The 23600-nt window shown below is 37.8% G+C and overlaps 1 protein-coding gene and 1 non-coding gene across 2 annotated transcripts in view; one reads left to right on the top strand and one right to left on the bottom strand.

The window, feature by feature from the left end:
* The first annotated feature begins 7389 nt into the window (after positions 1-7389).
* Positions 7390-23600, top strand: part of ADTRP (androgen dependent TFPI regulating protein) — a 60889-nt gene continuing 44678 nt past the window's right edge. The window contains 4 exon segments of the mRNA XM_049764802.1: positions 7390-7542; positions 18192-18296; positions 18298-18327; positions 19364-19465. Of these exon segments, the coding sequence (XP_049620759.1) occupies positions 7390-7542; positions 18192-18296; positions 18298-18327; positions 19364-19465 (390 nt within the window).
* Positions 17683-17789, bottom strand: LOC125996700 (U6 spliceosomal RNA). The gene has a single exon (XR_007491381.1). It is a non-coding gene; the product is annotated as a U6 spliceosomal RNA (small nuclear RNA).

Below are 23600 nucleotides of genomic sequence, written 5' to 3'. Positions count from 1 at the left end.
TTCTTTGATTTCCTAATTGAGTATACAATATCAACACTACCAACTGCTCCACTCAATGAATCCGAGAAGATCATTATGTAATATTGATTTCCTCTGTAAAGGCCAGATAGAAGATTTAAAGAAAATGGTAAATTTTAATCAGATTTCTCAATGCCAAAGGAAAAGTTGTTGCATGGGAAAGTCCTCACAGACTGAAGTCCCAGATTTTTCGAGTTGGCTTGTTTTGGTAGATAGCCACACATGCTCTTCAACTTCAGAGGGGAACTTTTTTTTTTTTTTTTTTTTTTTTTTTGGTGTTTGGGCCATACCTGGTGGCACTCAGAGGTTACTCCTGGCTCTGAGCTCAGAATTCGCCCCTGGCCAGCACCCGGGACCATATGGGATGCCGGAATTAGAACTACCGTTCTTCCTGATTGGACAGCATGCAAGGCAAAAGCCCTACCACTGTTCTATCTCTCCAGCCCCCAGAAGGGAACTTTTAATTGATATCCTAGTTTTTAAGTTTTCAGATTGAGGTATAAATAGCCCATTGAAAGAAAAACACTTCTTTCTAATTCATTTCTTAGCTACACAGACAGAAAATGAGCAGTGCTTGTAGGGGTGAAAAATCTATTAGAATAATAAGATCAATTTCCCTGCATCTTGGCTTTAAATGAATAAAACCCAAATTAAACCAAATCATGGGCTTTACATCCATGTTTAATTATTTACCAAATTACTGACATTTCACTGAAAAGAGAGCTTTTAAAACACAGTGAGGATAAAAAATGATCTGCAGGTAGCAGGGATTATGTAGAAATACAAAGAATACTGGGTTGAAGAGAGTAGTAATTTTCAAGAATTTGAATAGATGGTGAGAATATAAATAAATATTTATTAGCGTCTGGAGTTTACCTGCAATCAGATTCCAGGAGCAGAGCCCATATTCTCTGACTACATTAGGTAGCATAGTCATTTGTCTATTTTAAAAATAAGTGACTTTTCCATGTAGGTTTCTAGGCCTTCAAGAGCTCTACTCTGGAGGCCTCAGAAACTTATGTTAATTGTAAAGGGAATAAGCTCTGTAATGGCTAAAATGAAGTGCAGTATGGATTAATTCAAAAGCATGTCTCAAAACTTAAAATGATTAGGATTTACTCGTGATGTATTGAGATCAAATTGCTGGACGGAGTTCTTTGTGCCAGAATGAAATCGCATTCCACATGTAAAATTTTCACCTCACCCCACCACCTCTGCTACCTTCTGACTCTGTACTACTGCACTTCCTGCAGTCATCACTTTGGAGAGTCTTAAATTCCTTGAGTTTTCTTCTTGGTGTTGGGGGAATGGATATTTCTGGGTGCAGGACTTCACTCTCGAAGGTAGCCCTCCCTGGTCTCCTTAAATGATCTAATATCTTTAGGAAGGAATTACCACACCAGTTCCCTTGACCCCATTCATACTGAAGAAATCTAAAATACCAGTGTGAATGATGACTAGACCACCTAGGTCATAGTGTACTCAGGATCAGTTCTGAATCTTTCTTCTTCATGTATTAGTGTAAAATAAAAATTTAAAAATAAATCCACGAATTGGGTGAGACCACCCCAGGCACCATGTTTCTAACCCTAAGGCTTAGGAGGATGGGTCTGATGCAGCAGGGTAGCGGCTGAGAAATAATATCAAGCCAGTCAGCACAAGATTTATCAGAATTAGTCTGCCTTTCCTCATGGCTTTTCTCTGTCAAGCTCTTTCTCTCTGGAGTCCAAAACAAGACCTCTCTCTTTATTCAAACCAACCCTCAATCCCAAGTAGGGGAAAGTCAAGTCAGATACAAAAGCAACTATCCTGTGGGTTTTTACATCTCAAAGGAAGAGGTTAGGTTAGGGAAAAAGGAAGTTGGGGGAAGGGTTCACCTACATTTTAGTACTTTGCAGCTCACAGGTGTGTGTGTGTGTGTGTGCGCGCGTGTGTGTGTGTGTGTGTGTGTGTGTGTGTGTGTGTGTGTGTGTGCGCGCGCGTGTGTGTGTGTGTGTGTGTGTGTGTGTTATAATATCTACCAGGTGAACCATTATCAATGATGGTGACCATAACTCCTTTGCTCAATGAGATTACTTCAGTCTTTATCTTCTCCTACACAATGTCTGGAGTTTCCCATGATGTACTCAAGCATTCATCTTTAACTCAATCTTCTGTAAATTTAGAATGACAGGATAATGAGCAGGATAATTTGGGCTCCATTAGTACATTATGCATAGTTCTATTAGAGTACTTACTACTTCTTGCATAATTTTTTGTTTATATATCTGTCTCTGCTACTAGACTGAGCTCCTCCAGGGCTTACACTCTATCTTATACGTTGTCATATTTTATATCCTGCAAAGAATCAGCAGATAAACATATTAAATGTAGTAAGCTTTTAGCCAGTAAGTCAACTTTATAGTAAAATATACCAGATTAGTGCTATCAGGTATGCACATACTAATTTATTCAACAGCTGCTCACTAAGTACAAGAATAAGATCTAGGATTTAAGTACACTATAATTGAGCCAAAAGGCACATGAAAAGATAAATTACTATTTGTGGTAAGTAAATGTTTGTATTTTCAAAAAATAATTTATGTGTTAAAGTCCTAACCCCAAATATGATGTTTGCATGGATTAGAGCCTTTGCAAGGTTATCTGATCATGACTACAGAAGCTCAGTGAATAGGATTAACACTCTTACCAAAGATCCTTTGCCCTTCTAACATGTGAGGATATGTACAAGAAGATAACTGCAGGAAAAAAAAATGAGTTCTTACCAGAAACACAATTTGTTGGTTCCCTGATCTTAGATTTCCCAGTCTCTAGAACTGGGGTAAATAAGTTTTTGTTATTCAAAGACACCTTGTCTTTAATAGTGTAGCATTTTCACTGAACTGGTACCAATCATGATACAATTTGAAGAGATACTCAAGTGAAATCTAGAGGAGGCTAATGAAGATAGCCTGGTTGGTATTGAAGGGAAGTTAAGAAAGGGGTTTTAGGAAAGGAAGCTGCTGACTATATTTTAAAGGACACTTATGAGAACCAGTTAAAAATGTTTTGGGGAACTATCAGAAACAGGAAACAGGACTAATGGCACTAAGATATGACTGACAGGTGCGAGAGGAAGATTCTGCCAATTGAATTGTGTTGAAAGAGCATCAAGTGTGAGACAATAAATGAAGATGGGGAGAATGACTGGATAAAGTGACAGCAAATGATTTATCAACAGTTATAGGGGAATAGAGCAATAGCACAGCCAGTAGCACATTTGCCTTGCAAACAGTCAGCCTAGGTTCGATTCTGGCATTCCTGACTCCACAACCAAAACCAAGAGAATGCAGAGCAGGAGTAATCCCTGAGTGACACTGGGTGTGTCCCCCAAACCAAAAACATTATAAAGTTTGAATATTATTCTAAAGGTGACATTAATTTGGTAAATGGACTAAAACTTTGTAGAGAAATATTCATATAAATTCTCCCTAATCTTATGAAGAACAGAGTTAAGAACCAAGAGAACAGTCAGGAAAACCATGGAAGAGTTGTTACAGGATTGAAAAGTGACAGACTATGGTTAGTGGTGGAAGACATGGAGAGAAGAGGACAAATTTGAGCTGGATATGGGCAATGAACTTGACAGACTTTGGTAGTTATTTGTAATTGGGATGTAAGGGGGAGAGTAATGACAGGGAAATCTCCCCAGTGGATAATGAGGCTGTCTTTAGGAGGCAGATTATATTGCCTATATCATGGTCAGATAAAAATATGAAAATATTATATGCTTTTAACATTTCTTATAAAAATTATAAGAAAAAATTCTTTAAGGTTTTCTTTAACTCTATGAACACTTTTCTATCACTTGTGCAGTTTATGATTTGAGGTTTTCAGATACTTGAGGAGAGATAGGCTAACAACAGATCTAGTATGCATTCACTTGAATATTGTGTAATGACACCAGAATCATTCCACCATGCTCCACCTGGTTTGAGAGAGAGACAGATGGCCAAAGTACGTCATGAAAATTTATCTGGTTATTCAACCAGATATTCAGATTATGATATGAATTTGATCATGATGTAAAACTTCCTTAGGAAACACCTGTGTAAAATTTCATAAGAATATATTTAATGAAGGAATTGAGTATTTCTACATTTATATACACCAAAATTATATTTATTATAGGTTAGCATTTACCTAATGCTAACAACTGTATTCTGATCTAAATAAGGTACCTCTTACAAATAAATATAAATACCAATAGTTATGACAGGCCTCATTTTTGAACATTAAGGTTAAAGCAGAAAAAAATTAGTGTTAACAGATCAATCAGCCCCCAGGTAATCGCACACACATTTCAGAGATTTTAATCTGTCTTTATCTCCCTTGCACTTTTATCTTGATTCCAGGTTCCTCTGTAGATTTTAGAAACATTGGGAAATGAGCCTGAGAGTTGGACAGCAAATGTTTCTTTCTGGTCAGAACACAATGATTCAAACACAGTCATCAGCTTGGTCTTTTATTAGTCATTTCGCGCTTTGCTATCAATTTCCTTATCTTAAAATGAGGATCATAATAGCACTTAGCTCATAGTGGTGCTTAGAGTTTTAAGTGGGTTAGTATGTGTCCAATTTTATAGTACACTTACTATAAAAGAATAGTCAAATAACTGATACATTCCTGCTTGCCACATAGTAAGTGCTATTTAAAATATTAGCTGCTACTGTAATATGCAATTTTCACCATGGCCAGAGAATTGTTTGCAGTTTTTTGTTGATTCATTTCAATGGTCCCATTAACCATTTGGTGATACACTGGTCACTAAATGGTGACCCATTTTCCAGCCCCCCTGTACTTTAAAAATGGTCACAACATGGGTCTAGAAGAGCAATAGCACAGTAGTAAGGCGTTTGTCTTGCGCACAGCCAATCTGGGATGAACCCAGTTTCAATCCCTGGTATCTCATATGGTCCCCTGAGCCAAGCCTTCCAGGAGCAATTTCTGAGTGGAGATTCAGGAGTAACCCCTGAGCACCATCAGGTGTGGCCCCAAAACCAAAATAAATAATTAAATAAATAAATAAATAAGAAAGGAAAAAGGTCACAACAGAGAATTTCTAACATAAACTCACTATCTTTCTTCCTCCATCTTCAGTTTCTAATATTCTAGGTCCAATAACAGTTAGGTGAATTTGATTTTGTATCTGTGCAGCATCTCTGCACTGTGTAGTCTTTAAATTTTTTCTGCTCCTGTGTTTACTTACTTATATTTTATAGTCTACCTAAGTACAATTTATTTAAAATATATAATTATAATTTACATATATTTATAAACCAATGTAAAATTATTAATTTTATAACTATATGAATATATTTTATAAACATATGTAAATATATTTTAATAAATATTTATAAAAATTGTGGAATAGTGCTTAAACTTATGGTATGGTATTGTAACAAACAATATGATGTAAATTTGTTTGTGCCTGCAAGGTTTCAGGTTTGGGTGGTGAGTGGGAAACAGGAAATATTGGTGATGGGAAGGTCTCACTGGTGGAGAGATTGGTGTTTGGACATTTAATATCTAAAACATCTATTTGGTAAATCACTGTGTTATGATAAATATATTTTAAGCTTATGGTATTTACATACAAATTAGTGCATATGGCCACCACCTGAGTGTCCAAGACCCTTCTCCACTATACCGATGCCACTTCTAGCCTGTCTCTTCATTTTCCCCAGCCTTAGGCCAAATCTCAGATTTGTAATCCAAGGCCAAGGTTTTGTCATCAATTGATACTGTCTCTTCCCTTGTTTTGTCTGTATTTGTCCTTTCCCCTCTGGGTTCTTCAGTTTGACATGATGCCTTCCAATTCTATCCACACTGCAGATAACAGCAAAACGTTTTTACAGCTACAGTATTTGATTGTGCATTTATACCACAGCTTCTTTATCCATTCATCTCTGTCCCTGAACATTTGGACTGTCTCTATATCCTGAATATTGTACTTAGCACTAAGTACAATGAGGTGTGGATGTATCTTTTCAAATTAATTTTCTTCTGTATTTTGGGAGCAGATGCCAGGAAAGAGAATCACAGTTTAATGTGGAAGTTCTATTCTTAGTTTTATGAGAAGTCTCCATGCTTTTTTCCACAGAGACTGAAACAATGAAATTCTCAACACTGAAAGAAGGTTCAGTTCCTTTTTCATCAAATTGTCACTAAGACTGGTGGTTTCTTGGTCTTTTTGCTCTGTGCCATTCTCACTAGTGAGAAATAATGTCTCAGTGATACCTGATAACAAATAACTGAACATCTCCCCTCTATATATACTAATTATTCACAGATCCTCTTCTGGGAAGTGTCTTCATCAGCTCCCCATTTGGGGATGATGTTATTGGTAACCTTTAGTCTCCTCCTAATTTTTGTAAGCCCAGTTTGAATCATCAAACAGCACCAATTACCAGCTTACATTATCATATTGAACTTTCCCTATAGGTTTGCTCAGAACTCTGTGAGTTCGTTGCTCAGGGATACAAATTAATGATGTCACAAGCTATCACAGTTCCCTCTCTCTATGGGCCTTCTGTGGCAGAGCCTAAATTCACAAACATTCCTGCCTAAGCATATTCTTGTCCTGTCCCAAGAATGCAGAGACCCTCACTTCCTTCCAGCAATGTTTTAGGTATAATGTATTTGTGACCACTTACCTCTTCCTAGGAACAAATAGAATAGAATATAGTTCTGAGTAACATTTGGTTCTTTAAGGTATAGGTGAACAACCAAAAATTTCTTAGAGTTATTCACTGATGTCTCAGGAGCATACTACAGGAAAATTTTTTTCAGGGACTTCAGAAATAGGATTAACCTGTTCTCCTTTCTCTTTCTACTTCTCCCCAAATCCTAAACATTCTTTCATTCTCTCCTATATCTATCCATCCATCTATCTCTGCTCTTCACTAGCTCCTTGTTATCTCAAGCTATACTATTACAACCTTTTTATTTCTGAAAGAAAATAAAATGAAGGAGAATATGGTCATGGTGTTATTTTATTAATTTATAGTTACTTCATAATAAGATCACTTCACTATATTCCCTTCCCAGAGAGCACAAAGTGTTGCTTTTCGTCATTCTTTGCCCACTTCAATGCTTAATGTTGAAGCTTATGTAGATTTTAAGATCATCTATATGAAATGAAGGTATCTAAAAACTGTCTCCTAAGAATTTCAGGAAAAGAACCCAGGAGAGAAGCAAAATTCAGCCTTGTTGAAGGTCTCCATCTGAGAGGGTTGTGTTTTATAATCTGTAGTCTGTGGTAGGACTTTAGTAGTGACCAGCAGAATAACCTCAGAAAGACAGGAGATTCATCCACAGTAACAACCAGCCATGATAAAGAATTCTATATGCATATACCACTTCCTTGTTTTTAGCTGGTATGTTTTACTCAATTATTTTATCTCGAAACAAGAAGGGGCTCCACAGAAATCTCATATTTTTCAGAATGGCGGGCAGTGGAAGTACTTGACCTTCCTTAATCTGGTAAGTGGGCTATACCAGGAAGCAATCTAAGATTTTAGTGTGAGTGCTTTCTACACAAATCTTCTTTGGATTTTATTACATACAAAATAATTTGTCTTCCTTCTTCATTGCTCATGAAGTTGGGTTTTCTCTTTCACTTGACAAAGTACTCTGAGAACTCTTATCTGAAAATTATTCAAGGCTCCATTGTGTGCTGACTAATTAATAAATACTCTTGAGAAGAATTTTATCTTTGGAACTCTTCTCTAATGAGCTCAAATGGGAGATTACATTAATGGTTTTTTACCTGAAACTGACTACAAATGCAAGAGAGATTTTGAACTTTGCATGGGGGAAGTCTGAGGAAGAAGGCAGAATAGCGTATGTTGCGTAGGAAGTGCAATTTCCAATGAAAGAATAATGCCATTTTACAGCACACAGACACTAACAGATTTATCTAAGAAAAGAAAACACATTTTGCCATCTTCAGATCCCACTTCATTTTTTTTATAGGCTTAGGCTTCATCTTAAAGGACAAATCACCTAACCAAATGGTTATTACACAATTTTTTAGACTGTTTAAAAATCACTTGTGTGACTTAATACCTTTCTTTTGTCTTCCTGATTAAGCTAATCACCTTCTGATAAATGAAGCCTACATAAATAGGAGAAAAAAATCTATGATAGTGTTTTGAGGATAGGTATAATTTTATATTTAAAAGCTAAAAATGCAGGGCCGGAGAGATAACATGGAGGTGGCGTTTGCCTCCCATGCAGAAGGTCGGTGGTGTGAATCCCGGCATCCCATATGGTCACCTGAGCCCACCAGGAGCAATTTCTGAGCCAGGAGTAACCCTTGAGCATTGCCGGGTGTGACCCAAAAAATAAAATAAAAGCTAAAAATGCTATATCTCTTGGTAATGCTAATTGATGTTTGAGATTAACTACAATTCAGTGTCCTAAACACCTGATTTCTAAAACAAGATGAAATATTCCAAAGCTTTGGAATCACAATCCCCAGCACAGTTTATATATGATCAGGAAAAATGACTTTCTAATATGAAAAAAGAAACAGAGCTCAAATCTAAGTGGCTTGGAGATTCTGCTACTTTTCTGTTCATTTTTCTAGACCTGGATTTGGGCCCGCAAAATCTGAGCCCTGAAAATACCAATTTATTGTCATTGAAAAATATCAAAGTGACTTACATATTTCTTTAAATCATACACTTTTTGGAAAAGAAAATCAGAAAATAACATCAACAAAAGCTTGTTTGGAACTTTATTGCCATTATTACTACTAATTCAGAAAGTGCATGCTATAATATGTAATATTCTATTTAATGTTTAATGAATAGGATATGTAATGATTAGTTGAAAAGGGGATGTCAATAGCCAGGATTAATATTTTAATAAAACCCAGGTTCCAGTATACATGTTCCTAAGGCATAGCTAAAACCAGATTTATCACCTACTCCATAAAGAACTGATTTATAGTCATTCGATTGCATTTCTCTTTTTCTTGGCAAAAATACCATTATTTTCTGGTGTTAATCATTTTGTGCTACTCTAATCAGCCACCTAGCCTAGGTATTATTTTTGCTGGGTTAATTTTTTCTTCATCAGTTTCACTGTCGCTTTATCCAGCCTCTATTTGTCCTGGGATTCCTGATCCTCAGAGCTCACTGAGCTTGGGGTTCCCTTTGCTCTAGAAAGACTGGTGTCTCCTATGTGCTGGCTTCCACACTCCCTGATGTTCCTGCTCTTTCCATATTCATGCTTTCCTTAAATGAAAGACCTGTTCTCCATTTTGTGACTTTCATAAACGATCCAAGATCCAATATTCTCCTTAAGGCCCTGTTAACCCTCTGCAACACTCATTTGTTTTTCATTCTCTTGGGGTTTTATAGCTTCTCTGTCACTGCTTATTTATGTATATTAATGTTGTCTAATTTCTACCCACTTGTGTCTTAAAGTTCTGATCAGATTGTAAATGGCTTCAAAGTAGGAAGTTTTTCTCTAATGTCATTGCTAGCCCATGTTCAGTCTGCACAGGATGTCCCATAACCAAAAAAAAAAAAAAAAGAATGACTGTCTTAACCTTCACTTTTTTTTCTGCATTCCTGAGAAATTGAGTCTTTTAGGGCTTGCTGGAGGCCATTTCCTTTCTATACTCTGTTAGGTCTCATCTGGAGAGTGTGACTTAATGCAATTTTCCAATTGGCAGGGTTGGGTTGAATGTGTTCCAGAAGATCCATTTAAGGATAAATTTTAAATATGTCTTTTAAGGTGAAATGTTGGGACTTAAAGTTTCTAGCTCTTGAGGTCTCATATATTGATGAATTGGTTGTGTTTCCAATGATTGATTAAAGTTAATGTGTGATTAATTAGTTAATAATTGTGCTTATAACAGTCTGGTGTTGGAGAGAGTGGAGCCGATATGGTGCTTTCCCTGCAAGCAGTTGACTCAAGTTTAATTATCAGCACTGAATATGGTTCCCTAATTATTGCCAAGGGTGATCCCTGAGCATGAAGCCAGGAGTAAGGCCTGAGCAGTATCAGGTGTGGCCCAGAAACCAAAGGAATTATTTTTGAAGTAACTGTAAACTCTAAATTTTTTCTCTCAAACTTTATGAAGTCAGTATTCCATCTTTCTTTCCAGAATATATACCCTCCACCCCTTAAACAGTTTTAATTCCTAGTTTGGTGAATAGCAGATGTCTCCACTTAAAAGACAAGTTCTCCTTAGAGTAAGTCAGCAGTCTATGCTTCATTTCCTCTTGAACTTATCCCAAAGGGTTCAAAAGAAAAGCAAGCAAGAAGGTAGGGTGCTAGGGGAAGAAGAGGTGCCGCTAAGAATTGGTCAGTGACAAATTTCTGCCTAGTGTCAAAGGAGAACTACAAACAAGGACAGTTTTTATGTAATTTGCTTAAGTAGGGGGCAGAGATTAAAATGTACCCTTACCAAAAGGTAGTCAATTAGAACAACTCCTAGTTGTTACATGCATAAGCTTTGGGATGATTCTTTACTGGTTCTGACCCCAGAACAAATATTTCGTTGTACCTCCTACTTCTAAAACTGTCAAATAAAAATGGTGCATGATCCGTCTTGAGTGATCAAGATGGATACATGACCTGAAATGGAGGAAGCATTCATAATAATGGGGACAGCAATAATGGAGACAAAATAAACATAGAGTGTTGATTTAATATAAAGTATAATGTCTAATGTCCACTTGTCTGGGTGAGGCCTTTCTTGGCATAGGATGGCCTGGTCCCTTTGGCGGATGAGTCTGAAGATTGCATGAAGGATAACAGCAGAGAGATTAATTCACAAGCAGTCAGAGTTTCATCGGAGTCAGCCAACTTTATTCCAAGGCCCTATCCGCCATATGCTTTTTCTCACTTGGATTCTATGCCAAAATTATTCCAAGCAGCTTTTTCTCTTCTACTTCCCCTCTGGCTCTCTGATTCTTTCTCCTCTCCCTTCCCCTCCAGACAAATCCTTTTCTTTATTCAAAATCACCCTCTCATTCCAGGTGTGGGCGGGTATGACCATCCAGGAGGGATTAAAGGCATTGGGAGAAGGGAATCTTATAATAGAGGTGTGCTTTATATCATTGAGTGTAATGGTAACAGGTAAGAGTAATATAATGAAACAGCAGTACATTGAGGATCAAGTTTAATAGGTGATGGAACCAAGCCTGAGTCACTCACCTCCATCATTGTTGCCCTCTGACTTCTCAATTAGAATAGGAGCAAAGTGGAAACACTGCTTTGCCTGCCAGAATCACCCAAGGGGGAGCACTTGTATGGTCCTAGAAGTGGAAGTTTTAGATTCGAGTAGAGAAGTATGTGCTGATAATTGGGAACATCTCTAGAAGCTGAGTATGAAGACAATGTAGTGCTGGAGATGGGTTCATATTGACTCAAACATCTAGTGCCCGAGGTTCCCAATTCAAGTTGTGTTGTTTCCTATCTATTCACTTCATTTCTATCCATGGAATGTCACTGATACCAGGGAGTATTTATCTGTCATTTGACATGCAGACTTTTTATGGTCTAATTTTATTGAAAATTAACTTTTTTCTGGAACCATGTTCAAGATGATACTATATATTGGGAACTTCTCCAAGGGAGGTATTTGTTGGGTTCCTCTGCTATTTCCCAACTCTTGTTCAAGATGTATAACTTTTGTCTCCCATCTTCATAAAGTTTTTGGAGCCTCATTGAGCTCTGACATTTTGACTTTCCATTCTTGCGATGACAACAGTGAACTCATCATACATCATATCCTGAAGATGGCAACACAGTCAAGAAAGAGAAATCCTGGATGCTCCAAAAGCCAAGACAGATTGTGAACAGAGAGAAGATACAGATCTAATTATGTACTTGCACCTACCTCATTACTTGGGGAAAAATTAATTTCCATCACCAGTTAATGTATTTATAAGCAAAAACTCTAGCTCAATGAGATAGAAATACATACAACCGCCTCTTTCACAAAATTGTTTAAGGCCATTGCTCTCAGACATCTAAAAACCAGGAGGGCTGATAAAAGGAAATAGTACCCTCCTAAGCTCCAAATAGAATGTTATCAATTATGATGTAAATTGTGACATTTTGATTCCTCACCAAGTATAGAGATTAATGATTATCTACCTACTTTCTGGACCCTGCCTGCTGGTGTAATTAATTTGCCAGTGGCTCACCAGGGATTTTGAAGAGTGACTTTTCTGTCCTTCTTTGCCTCAGATTTAGTGAACACTATTGTACCCAGACACTCCTTTCACCTCCTCAGCATCAAAATACAAGTTCCCCTGCTGCCAAAAGAAGGGGGGTGTTTACTCCCTGAACTGTTTACAACTTACAGCAAGTTTTATGGGACTCTTCTTAGGGCTACTGAATCCATGAGGATTGATTGATTTGAAAGGGTACAGAGGCTTAACTCCAGGGCAACTCTGAAGGGCTGGATCAGCAGGTTCCATCAAACTGCACTGTCATCGAACATCAGAGAAGTCTTCTGCTCCTCCCCTCCTCCTCTTTCCTTCTTCATAAAGACAGAATTATGTGGAGCCTGCTTTTATCTCTATTATATAATAATATAATATCCAGTACCTAACAGGCACTCTGTGAATGAATTTCTTGAATAAATCAGAATGTGGTTCTAGCTGATAAGAACCACTTTTTTTGAGAACCCCTTAAGGTAAATTAGACCATACAGCTATAGCAAAACCAGTTGTCATAAGAATTAGAGCTCTGACTAAGAATAAATTTATTGAAAGGGTTCCAAGCGGTGCTTAAGAGGCCCAGAGGCCTCCCAGCTCAAGGGTTGGCATGCAGTGACAGGAATGAAACCAGGATTGGTTATGTACAAAGCATACGCATTAACCCCTTTACTATTTTTCCAGCTCCTGGACAAGGAGCCTTATAAGTCTTTACAACTTGTTCCTTAATGATCTTAGTTTACTTTTTTTTTTAATTTCTTTAGTCTACTTTTTGTTCTTTATATCATTTTTTCAGCTTCTTTCTTTCTTCTTTTTGTTGGCCTTGAAGTCATTTTTTCAATTTCTTTTTTTGTTTGTTTTTCCAGACCATATCCAGACACTGCTTTTAAGACTTACTCCTTGGAGTGTTTGGGGAACCATATGTGATGTCAGGGATCAAACCCATTGCAGCTTCATGCAAGTCAAGTACTCTACTATCACTGTTATCACTCTGGTGATACTCTGGTGGTACTCTATGATCACTCTGGTCATATATATATATATATATATACATATACATATACATATACATATGTATGTATATGCATATATTCATGTTTGTATTTCTTAACCTAAGTGTATATACATGATGATTGAAATAGTCTCAAAATAATGCAGATATATATTAAAATTTTTGAGTACCTGCTCCAGATATTACAGCCCTCACCATCCAGGTTATATACAAATCGTCATCATAAAAGCCATCATATGCTGCTTTCTTTTTAAATAGTCTTTCACTGAATTGCATCATTTGAAAGAGAAAAAATTAAGAAAGTCCCAGCCTGTTGGAGTCAGACACGGAGTCCTGAGCTGGCTTTTCGGTTGCTTGACTCATCAAGAAAGGGTTGTAATGTCTTGCTTAAAAAACTTGTGGAATCTCCCTCTTTGGAATGATTTTAATGGAAGAAACTCTCATTTCCTGAGAGAGTTTAAGAGGGTTCTGACTCAGAGGCAAAACACAAACTTGATGACTTATAAAGGGTAAGTTTCTGTGATTTCAGAGGTTTTATAGACACATAAAAACCGAAGATTTTTTAGTTATGGTTTCTTAAACAAGCAATTACATATGTAAATACAAATAAAACAATCAGATGCTTAATTTTTGTTTAAGTTCACTAATAATAATTTTCAAAAGGAAATAAACTACCAGGTCCTACGTGTATCTGTTAGTAAGAAAAATGGAAGAAAACACATTGACATCAGCAACATTCCAGAAAAAGCCATAAAAGGAAAAACAAAATTAGGGAAGATCTGGTAACATAAATCAAAACAGCAGATCTGAAGTAAATTTAAACCAAGGAGATAGTGGTTTTTGGTTTTTCTTTGTTTTTTTGTTTTTTTTTGAGGGGGTGTGTTGGGGCAGCCAAGACACTTTAGAATATTAATGAGAACAACTTTGTCAAAGCTTTCTTTTTCTTTGTTTTTTTGTTTTTTTTGTTTTGTTTTGTTTGTCATACCCCCGTGACGCTCAGGGGTTACTCCTGGCTATGAGCTCAGAAATCGCTCCTGGTTTGGGGGACTATATGGGACTCCGGGGATGGAACCCATGTCCATCCTGGGTCAGCCATGAGCAAGGCAAACGCCCTACCGTTGCACTATGGCTCCGGCCCTTGTCAAAGCATTCTTAACAGTCAGGTTATTGCTACTTTATTTCAACGTACTAAACATCAGTTTGCTAGTGCTACCATAAGAAGGTGCAGGGAACAGAAAGTCCAGTGGGTAGGGTGCTTGCCTTGTCTACAGCTGACCTGAGTTCTATCTCTGGCAAACAATATGCTTCCTCAAGTCCTCCAGGAGTGATTCCTGAATGCAAAGTCAGGTGTTATCACTTAGTCTTGCCATGTGTGCCCACACAAAAATGCAGGGACTTGGTGGTCCATACATTATCTTACTTTTCATAGTTCTGGAAACTAGAAGTTTAAGTTCAAGTGAAGTCTTCCTCGAAAAATATCTCTAGTGTCTTCTCCCTGCATCTTCACATGGCTCATACTGTCTATGTTCTAACCTCCTCTTCTTAGAAAGACACTAGTAAATTCAAAAATAAGGGCCTTCCTTTCCACTCAATTGCCCCTTTCATGACCTTATTTGCAAAGGCTTTCTGGTATTCTTGAGGGTTCGAACTGACTTGAGTGGGGTGAGGGGGTGAACCAATGGAGTTCATCTCAGCTGGCATTTTCTCCAGGATAGCGATTTGTGTTCACATTTGTATGCATTTCATTCTATTGTCCTTAGAGAATGAACAGACTGTTGTCAGATTCAGGAAGCTGATCCAAACCTGCCCTTGAGGCTTTGGGAAGCCTCCCCACTGAGTGAGCTCATGGAACCTCCTCTCCTGGCTTTCAGTTCTGCTGTTTGGCTTTTCTATGCCCTAGTTCTTGACTATTTATTTCTCTTGGCAGCACCTAGCACCTTCCTCTTGAGATCCTAGATGGGGGCTCCATAAATACTCTGGTTGATGCAGATAATAGCATGTCACTGTGGATTAAGATCAATGAAGACAAGGCTGCCTTGTGTACACAGTTGGCACTTCCCAATGTGGCATATGTCTGAAACAACGTGGAGCTGGGAGAAGAGAGGGAGAGGTGATTGGCAAGGTTGTGGGGTGGAACAAATTTTTATTGATGACGAAGAAGCCTTGGAGGCTCTGAGTAATGTGTTCTTTTCTCCAATCCAATTTCCATCTCCTGTGACTGGGAAAGGCAAGAGTAAGGCTGGGCGCACTTAGGATAGCTCTAGAAACACTTGCTAAGAAGGAAGTCACATGGCTTCACATGCTGGGTGGAGGCGCCTCTCCCCAAGAGGGAAAGCCTGGCAGACACTCAGTGCTCAGAGCCTGATTAATTGCTGTGTTGACAGAATGGCTCAGGCCTCCTCACCAGGGCCCAGGCCCCATGTCTGCCCTTCCTAACTAAAGCAGTTGCCTGCTGTGGCCTGAGCAGATGGAAGTGAAACCAGGGGAGAGGTAAGAGCTGGGGGAGGCAGGGTAGGAGGAGGTGACATCGATGTGCAGATGACTGTACTCTAAAATTCATACACGCATAGGGACTGGGCATCCGAAACAAATGATGAATGCTGAGAAGCAATGTCTTCATAGAATTTAAAGCTTTGGCCTTTACCCTCGACCACATACTCCACTTCCGGAATGACCCCTCCTGACTGAAAGTTTCCTCCTCTTCTCTGGGCCAACAAGCTATTGTATATTCTTAGTTTTCTACCATATGATTCCTCTCTGCTACTTTGCTGCCTCCTGGCCCCTTCTGTCTCTTTGAGGGTCTTTCTCTAGCATTCATTTCCCATTTCTCTCTTTTTCTTCCCTTGTCTACCCTTTCACTATTTTCTTATTCCCTTTCCACTAGACTCCTTGGGTCTTGCTTGATACAATCAGGCCTGTATTTACAAGTGGCAGTTCTCCAGGCCAAATGATTCTCTTCTTTGAATATCAGATTAGAATCAATTGGAAGAAAAATTTTCATCCTAAAGCCTAGACTCTGGCAAAAAAAACAAACAAACAAACAAACAAAAAAAACATATCCCTTGGACCCAGTAAGTTACAAATCTTAAGGCTAAGAACTTGGCACCAATATATTTTGAAGCCATGCTGAATTCTCTTACACAGAGATAACTCTGTGTTTCTTCTGACCTCTTGGAGTGCTTTCTATGAATTGGTCTAAGAAATTGGGTACATTTTTTTAAGACTGACTCTAGATTCAGACTGGGTTTCAATTCTTGTCTTGGATTAATGAAATTTTACCTTTCTTCACTTCTCTTTGTTTGGAGCATAATCATATCATAAGGTTTTGATGAGACACAATCTTAGATCATTGCCTAGCATATAGTAAGTGATAAATAAATCAGCTATTGTAGTTTTGGATTCTTGGTTGAATTTTTTAAGGACTAATTTATGTCTAGTCCCTTAGTTTTTTAATTATTTACCTATTGAAAGAACACCTGAGCAGCTTATGTGTCCTATGTTCCGTGTTCTTTCCTGTGTCTTATCTCCAGACTCTGATTATACATGCTGATAGGGCTGAAGTCCTATATTTCACTAAGTGGAGAGATGCTGAAATTACTACTAAGGATGGGATGAATTCTGATGCAAGTTCAACTAAAAACAACCAAACTTGGCATCACTTGTGACCCACTAGACCAACATTTGTTTTCTTTTGACCTTGCTTTATTGACTGTAAGATCCTGCTACCTTTTCCTTTGGCTCTAGGACTTCTGTGACATATAGAGGCCCCAGAATCCATAAATTGCTTTCTCCCTTTGGATTTCAATCATTTTCTGACTCAAACACATTTTCCTTTCCTTTTTTTTTTTTTTTTTTTTGGTTTTTGGGTCACACCCGGCAGAACTCAGGGGTTACTTCTGGCTCTATGCTTAAAAAATGCTCCTGGCAGTCTCAGGGGACCATATGGGATGCCAGGATTCAAACTACCATCCTTCTGCATGCAAGACAAATGCCTTACCTCCATGCTATCTCTCTGGCCCTCAAACACATTTTCTTTATAATACCTTTGGATACTTAACAGGGCACCCATGCAAAGACTTGAGGGCCATATTTAGCAGTTGTCAGGGGCCAAGATGACTATAAGTGGCGGTGCTGGGACTACATTGGGTGATTTGGACATGCATGACAGATACTCTGGTCTTTGAACTGCTTCCCTGACCACTTGAAACTTGCTCTGTAAGGAAGAAGGAGCATTGGTTATTCCCTCTAAAAAAAAATTAAAGTAACATTTGTGCCTCTCCTTAAAAAGAGTGAAGAGTTGCATTGTGTCATTTAATCCACATTTTGGCTTTTCTGATGAATTGCAGCACTGGTTATTTTTTTGTTAACTTTTATTCATAGGGAAAAACCCAAACATGTCCATCCTTGTGTCTAGTTCTTTTTTTTTTTAATATGGAATGCTTCACGAATTTGCGTGTCATCCTTGCACAGGGGCCATGCTAATCTTCTCTGTATCGTTCCAATTCCAGTATATGTGCTGCCGAAGCGAGCACGTGTCTAGTTCTTGATCCTTGTGGGGTTTTGTTTTTTGTTTGGTTGGGGTTTTTGTTGTTGTTGTTGTTGTTGTTTATCCCACATCTGTGCTGCCCAGGTATCTACCTCATTACATTCTCTTTTAAAGCTGACTTTATTTTGCTTCCATTTTAACTTGTCCATTACACTAAATACTGTACACATTATTATCCTCTAAATGACTTTACTCAATCAGTTTTAGTGAGCAAGGTCAGAACCCAGTGGACTGGAAGACCAGCTCTTGAATTGGCTCTCTACCAAAACAGTCACTAGCCCCTCCTATTCAACTCAACATTGCTCCCAGAGGCATAGAGCTTTATGTTGGTGAGGAATGTATTAATTAAACGAAATGAAAATGTCCTCATTTGTTGTAATGAATTTAGTACTTGCAGGCCATTTTCTATGGGGTCGCCTGCCTGGAAGATGTGCTGAAAAGAATGAAAGGGAAAAACGACATGAAGTTCATAACTGCCTTGAGAGATCAGCTTTTTTACCACATTGGTTTTCCCAATCTCCACAGTAAGTCACAAAGATGGATGTGCCATGTCAGTGACTTGTGCATAGGGGACAACACTTCTTCCGGGTCAAAGATGTTTGTTAGTTCATCAATGTTAGCCAGAGCAACTCTATTTACATAATTGTTCTGTCTAATGACCACACCATATTGGGAACAAGTAAGGAATATCCAAAGAGGGCAATAAGCTTGTTTATTGAGCTGTCCACATTACTCTGGCATTGTTCATGTCTTCATTCATTAGTTAAAAACTGGAACAAACTGAACACAAGAACAAAATCTACCCAGCAGGGCCTATAATTAAAAATAACCACCTTTTCCCACCTGGCATTGCTCTGCTTCTTAAAGTATTGAAACTATAAACTTAAATACAAAATAAAATCCACCAGACTCAAATAAGAAAAAAAAAAAAGCAAGTTCTGCTGTTCCTGATTTATTTTGCAAGACATCTCTATTACTCATAGCTATTCTAATTTTATTCACTTTTGTAAGGCTTGTAAACTGTTTAAAATTTAAGAAGATGGAAGGATCAGATATTATTTCTGTATTACTTTGTAACATACAAGACACGTACTGGCAAGATAGTCAAGGAATAATAGGATGGAACCAACTAAAAGCTCTCAAGGATAAGGCCACTAAATCCCAATTAGCAAGCTCCTGGGAGCTGGTCACTGTTTTCAACCTCCCTGATTCGCCTTTTCCTGCCTATTTAGAGTTAGTAAGGCAGTGGGAGTCTATGTTTACAGTAAGCACTTCCTGAGAAAACTTAAGGAAGAAAGAAATGGTTAGAATGGATTAAAATTAAATGACTTTATCGTTCATAAATCTATTTTATCCATATATATCTCCTGTCTACCATAATGGTAAATCATTAATCCTTAACTTTCTAGAGGAAGTCCCCAAGTATGTCTCTATAATAAATACATATGTAAGTTATCTTCAAAACTGATACCTATTTTTATTTTTCTATTTCCAAGTTTGTCTTAGGAAGCTCTGAGGCAAACAGACACGCTGATGTTCTCTTTGTGTCTTATTTTCCAGTTTATATTTTTGACATTCTGGATCTTCTTTCTATATGATCAAGAACTTGTTTTCCCAAAGGCCTTAGATGACTTAATTCCAACATGGTTGAATCATGCAATGGTGAGATGGTGAGTGAAGGAAAAATTTAGTGAATATAACAAGTCAATTAGTCTCTGGACTAAGAAGTGTGTGTGTGTGTGTGTGTGTGTGTGTGCATACTCTAAAACCCCAAGTTTCCACTAACTTCTCCCTCTTTCTCCTGCCACTATTTATATAAAGAGAGCATTGAAAATGCCACATGAACAAAAACTGTTACTATATTTGGAGTCATTGCGAGCAGAGGGGATGTCCAGGCAACAATTTTTGCTAAGTGACTTGTGAGGTCATGGGTAGGGGGAGACCGAACCCACAACCAAGAGCACAGGGACTTTCTTAGTATATATATTTCTGGACCCATATAACATGTAGTTATGTGCTATCTAGACAGGGAATCAAGCAAATTTTTAAATATTCACCCCAGACCCAGAAAGATAGTTCAAAAGTTTGCTGCATTAAGGACCCCCCGAGTTTGATCCTTGGTCCTACATGATAATGCAAGCACCAGGTTGGGAATAGCCTCAATGTACTACTGAGTCCCCAAACAAACAAAATCCAGCCCAACATTCAAAGACTTTCAGCATAACAACAGTTTCCTAGCTAACAGTTGATCAATACTGTTGACCACAAATTGTTTTCATTTTTATGACTATAGTCTCATTTGGTTATGTTTTCGAGGGATGAATTTACTTTTAAGGTGCCAAACAATAAGTAGAATCTGTTCTTAAATAGTCAGCCAATTGGTTTAGAAGTACCAGTGATACTAATCTGGACAAGCAAAGCTGAAGCCAGGTTTCCCATCATTTAGAACAAGTGGGTTGGGGTGATTTGGATCACTGAGGCTGCATGGATAAGTGGTCATTCAGTCTCAGTGGCAACTTCTCAGTCTTTACTGTGCCTCCAGATTAATCAGTTCATAAGCACTTAGATGACATTTTAAAGCCAATGGGAAATCATAAAGTAGTAGCATTGGCAGTATCCTTAATATTCTCTTCTATCCTTAAGTCATCCATTGTCACAACTTATATAATTTTTCATTTTAAAAATCAGCCCATTAAACAACCACAATTGTCTATAACATTACCAGGTTTGTCTATAACAAACCTCTACCAGGGAAGACCTACCATTGTTCTGGCATTGACTTACTCCAAAGAGTGCTCTCAACACAGAGACAACTCAGCAACAGCCGCTTACAGGGCAGATCCTTCCACATCTAATGGTGTGCTGAAACCAGAGGATGATCCACATCAGCCTGACTTCGATGAAAGAAATGCATAGAATTCAGAATCCTTAATATAGGAACCTGATACCAACAACAGCTAAAGTGTGAAAAAGTTTCACCGGGACCACTGATGGACAGACTGGTATGCCTGAAGCCCAGAGTAGGTCTTATGCCAATAAACTTGTAATCAGGCCAAGGATTTTTTTTTCATTTTCCCCATATTTTTCTGGGTTTATGCAAACAATGGTGATTGGGAAGGAAAGAGGGGGGATTAGGAAGGGGGAATGTTATACTGGTGAAGGGGGTGTGTTCTGTTTGTGACTGTAACCCAACTATAATCATGTTACTTAAGTAAAAAATATATTTAAAAAATCAGCCCATTAGTTCTTCCTTTTATATATCTCACACTGAGGGATTAATGTATTTTACTTTAATTACTCCATAAGATGTTGACTATTTTAGAGTTTTAAAAATTACTTTAAACACTCTAGCTTATAAGGTTGTTCATAATACTGTTGGGTTTTTTCACAGTTAGAAAGTTGTTCATGATTGAATCTTTGTCACGAAATGTACAACGCCCTTCACCAGTACACATTTCCCATCCCCGATGTCCCCAATTTCCCTCCCACCCTCCCACACACTCTCCCCTGCTTGCCTCTGAGGCAAACATTTTGTCTTTCTCTCTCTCTCCATTTTATTTCCTTTTAGACACTGTGGTTGGCAATATTGTCACTGAAGGGGTATATCATACATACTATTTTATCTTCTTTCAGCACCAGTTCTTGTTCAGAGTGATCATTTCCAAATAGCATTGTCCTTTCTCTACCCTAACTGCACTGCTCCACTATTTGTAACAAGCTTCCTACCATGGACTGGTCCTTCTGGCCTTCGCTTTTATTGTCTCTGGACATTATAACCATACTATCTATTTTTTATAACCCACAAATGAGTGCGATCATTCTATGTCTATCCCTCTCGAACTGACTCAGCATAATCCTCTCTATATTCATCCATAAAGACTGATTTATAAGCCAACTAAAATACCCAAGTTCTCCACTAATTTAGAGTTCAGGAACAAAAGCTATAAATTAAATAAACTTTATCTTTCAGACACACCAAACATCTTGTTTCTTCCAAGCTATGAGCTCATTTTCCAGTTTTTCATAAACATTAATCTCAGACACCTATTTAGGGAACATATCATATGAAGCATATTTCCCACATATTACTTGATTCACTTCTTTAAATAGCAACTTTTTTTTTCTTTACAAATTAAAAGATGTTTAAAGCTCATAGACCTTAAGTGATTATCATGGGGACACAGTTTAAAAAAGTGGAATGGTTAAGATTTCAATCCAAAACTATTTTACTCTTCATTGCTTTTTACTACAGTGAGTGCAGAACTTGAGGTTTGATCTGGCTTTACAATTTTCCAGGCAATCAAAAGGACAACATTTTGCTTGATTAACACAGCAAAGTGCGAATTCTCACTTAAAAAACACAAAACCCCCATATGTAGACTAATAAACATAAAATCAGCCTAAGGAAAGTGGTAATGTGGGGCAATTGACTGAGATGATAGTAAAATTAAAAGGCAGAATCTTGAATGTCTTTTATTTGGGGTCAAGTTTAAAGATCAAATGCCTGTTCTAAGCACTTGAACAGGTCCACAAGTTAATCTAGTAGTTTTTCTACAATTTAACCATCTTTGGGGGTCCTGTTTTCTGCATGTAAGTAATATTGGACTTCCTCCAAATAGTTATGATGATGTTCACCAGTATTTGTGACCTTACTAAACAGCCATATGGATTTTTAGTAATTTTGGAAGCAAAGCATTTGATAATCTATATTGTATCCATGAGCTTAATTTAGCAAGGCAGATACTGCACAAAACAATCCTAAAAGTGTTTTGTGCTTCACAAATTGGGGGGTTCTGTGGACTCTGTTTTTGTCCTTAGATCATTTAAGTAAGGCACATCCCTTAGAAAGATAGAGTCAAGGGAGATGGGACAATAATGACAAACAAAACAAAACAAAACAAACAAACAAAAACCAAGATGAAAAAGGAGCCTGCCTTGGTTCAGATACAAATTTGTTGTATTTTTTTTTTAAGTTTAACTGTAGGAACTCCACAAAGAATCATTTCTAGGGAAAAAATGTTGGCATCAGCAAAACCTATATAGAGAATCCCTAATGAAATTATGCTCCAACTTCCATCTTTCTGTGGTGTCTGCTCTAAATTTTACTTGTGACTTCATCTCCTGCCTCTAAGATATAAAATATAATCCCTAAAATGTAAGCAATGATGTCTCTTAGACTGAGTAATTTCTCAATCACCATTAATTCTTCCTGGTCTAGGACCACAAGATTCTCTCTCTGCAAAATCTTTTTTTAGGGGGTATGGAAGCTACACACTACTGGCTCTGTAGTCAGGATTTACTCCTGGCTTGCTCAGGGAATCTGGGGTGCTACTGATTAAATAAATCAGGATTGGCAGCATGCAAGGCAAATATCCTACCCATGTTATATCGATCTGGCCCCTCTGCTTTCTTAAATATCAGTGTGAACGAATATAGAAATGAACATTACTAGATTGACTTTTACATCCTATTTTCTATATTGGCTTTCCATGACAAGTGTCCTCCCAAGTCAAAGGAAATTTTAGGAAACCACTACAAAAGCAACCAAAGTGATGATGGCCAGTTGGTCCCAGCTGCAATCGTGTGAGACAGATTAGCCCTGACTTAAAGGGGTTTATTCCCTCTATTGCTCCTTTTCCTCTTTCATAATATAAGATTTATTTCCTTAGGCACAAATGTCACACTTTCTGAAAGATTCTTTTATTTAACAACAATCGTTACTTTCTTTGCTCATACGTTAGCTGTGGGAAATTTTCCATGGTTTCATTTGCAACGCTGCCCTGGATTTTATGAGCAG

This window comes from Suncus etruscus, chromosome 18, assembly GCF_024139225.1.
Source record: "Suncus etruscus isolate mSunEtr1 chromosome 18, mSunEtr1.pri.cur, whole genome shotgun sequence".
NCBI classification, from domain to species: domain Eukaryota; kingdom Metazoa; phylum Chordata; class Mammalia; order Eulipotyphla; family Soricidae; genus Suncus; species Suncus etruscus.
The sequence above is the reverse complement of the archived record's forward strand: the minus strand, read 5'-3'. Positions and strand labels throughout refer to the sequence as shown.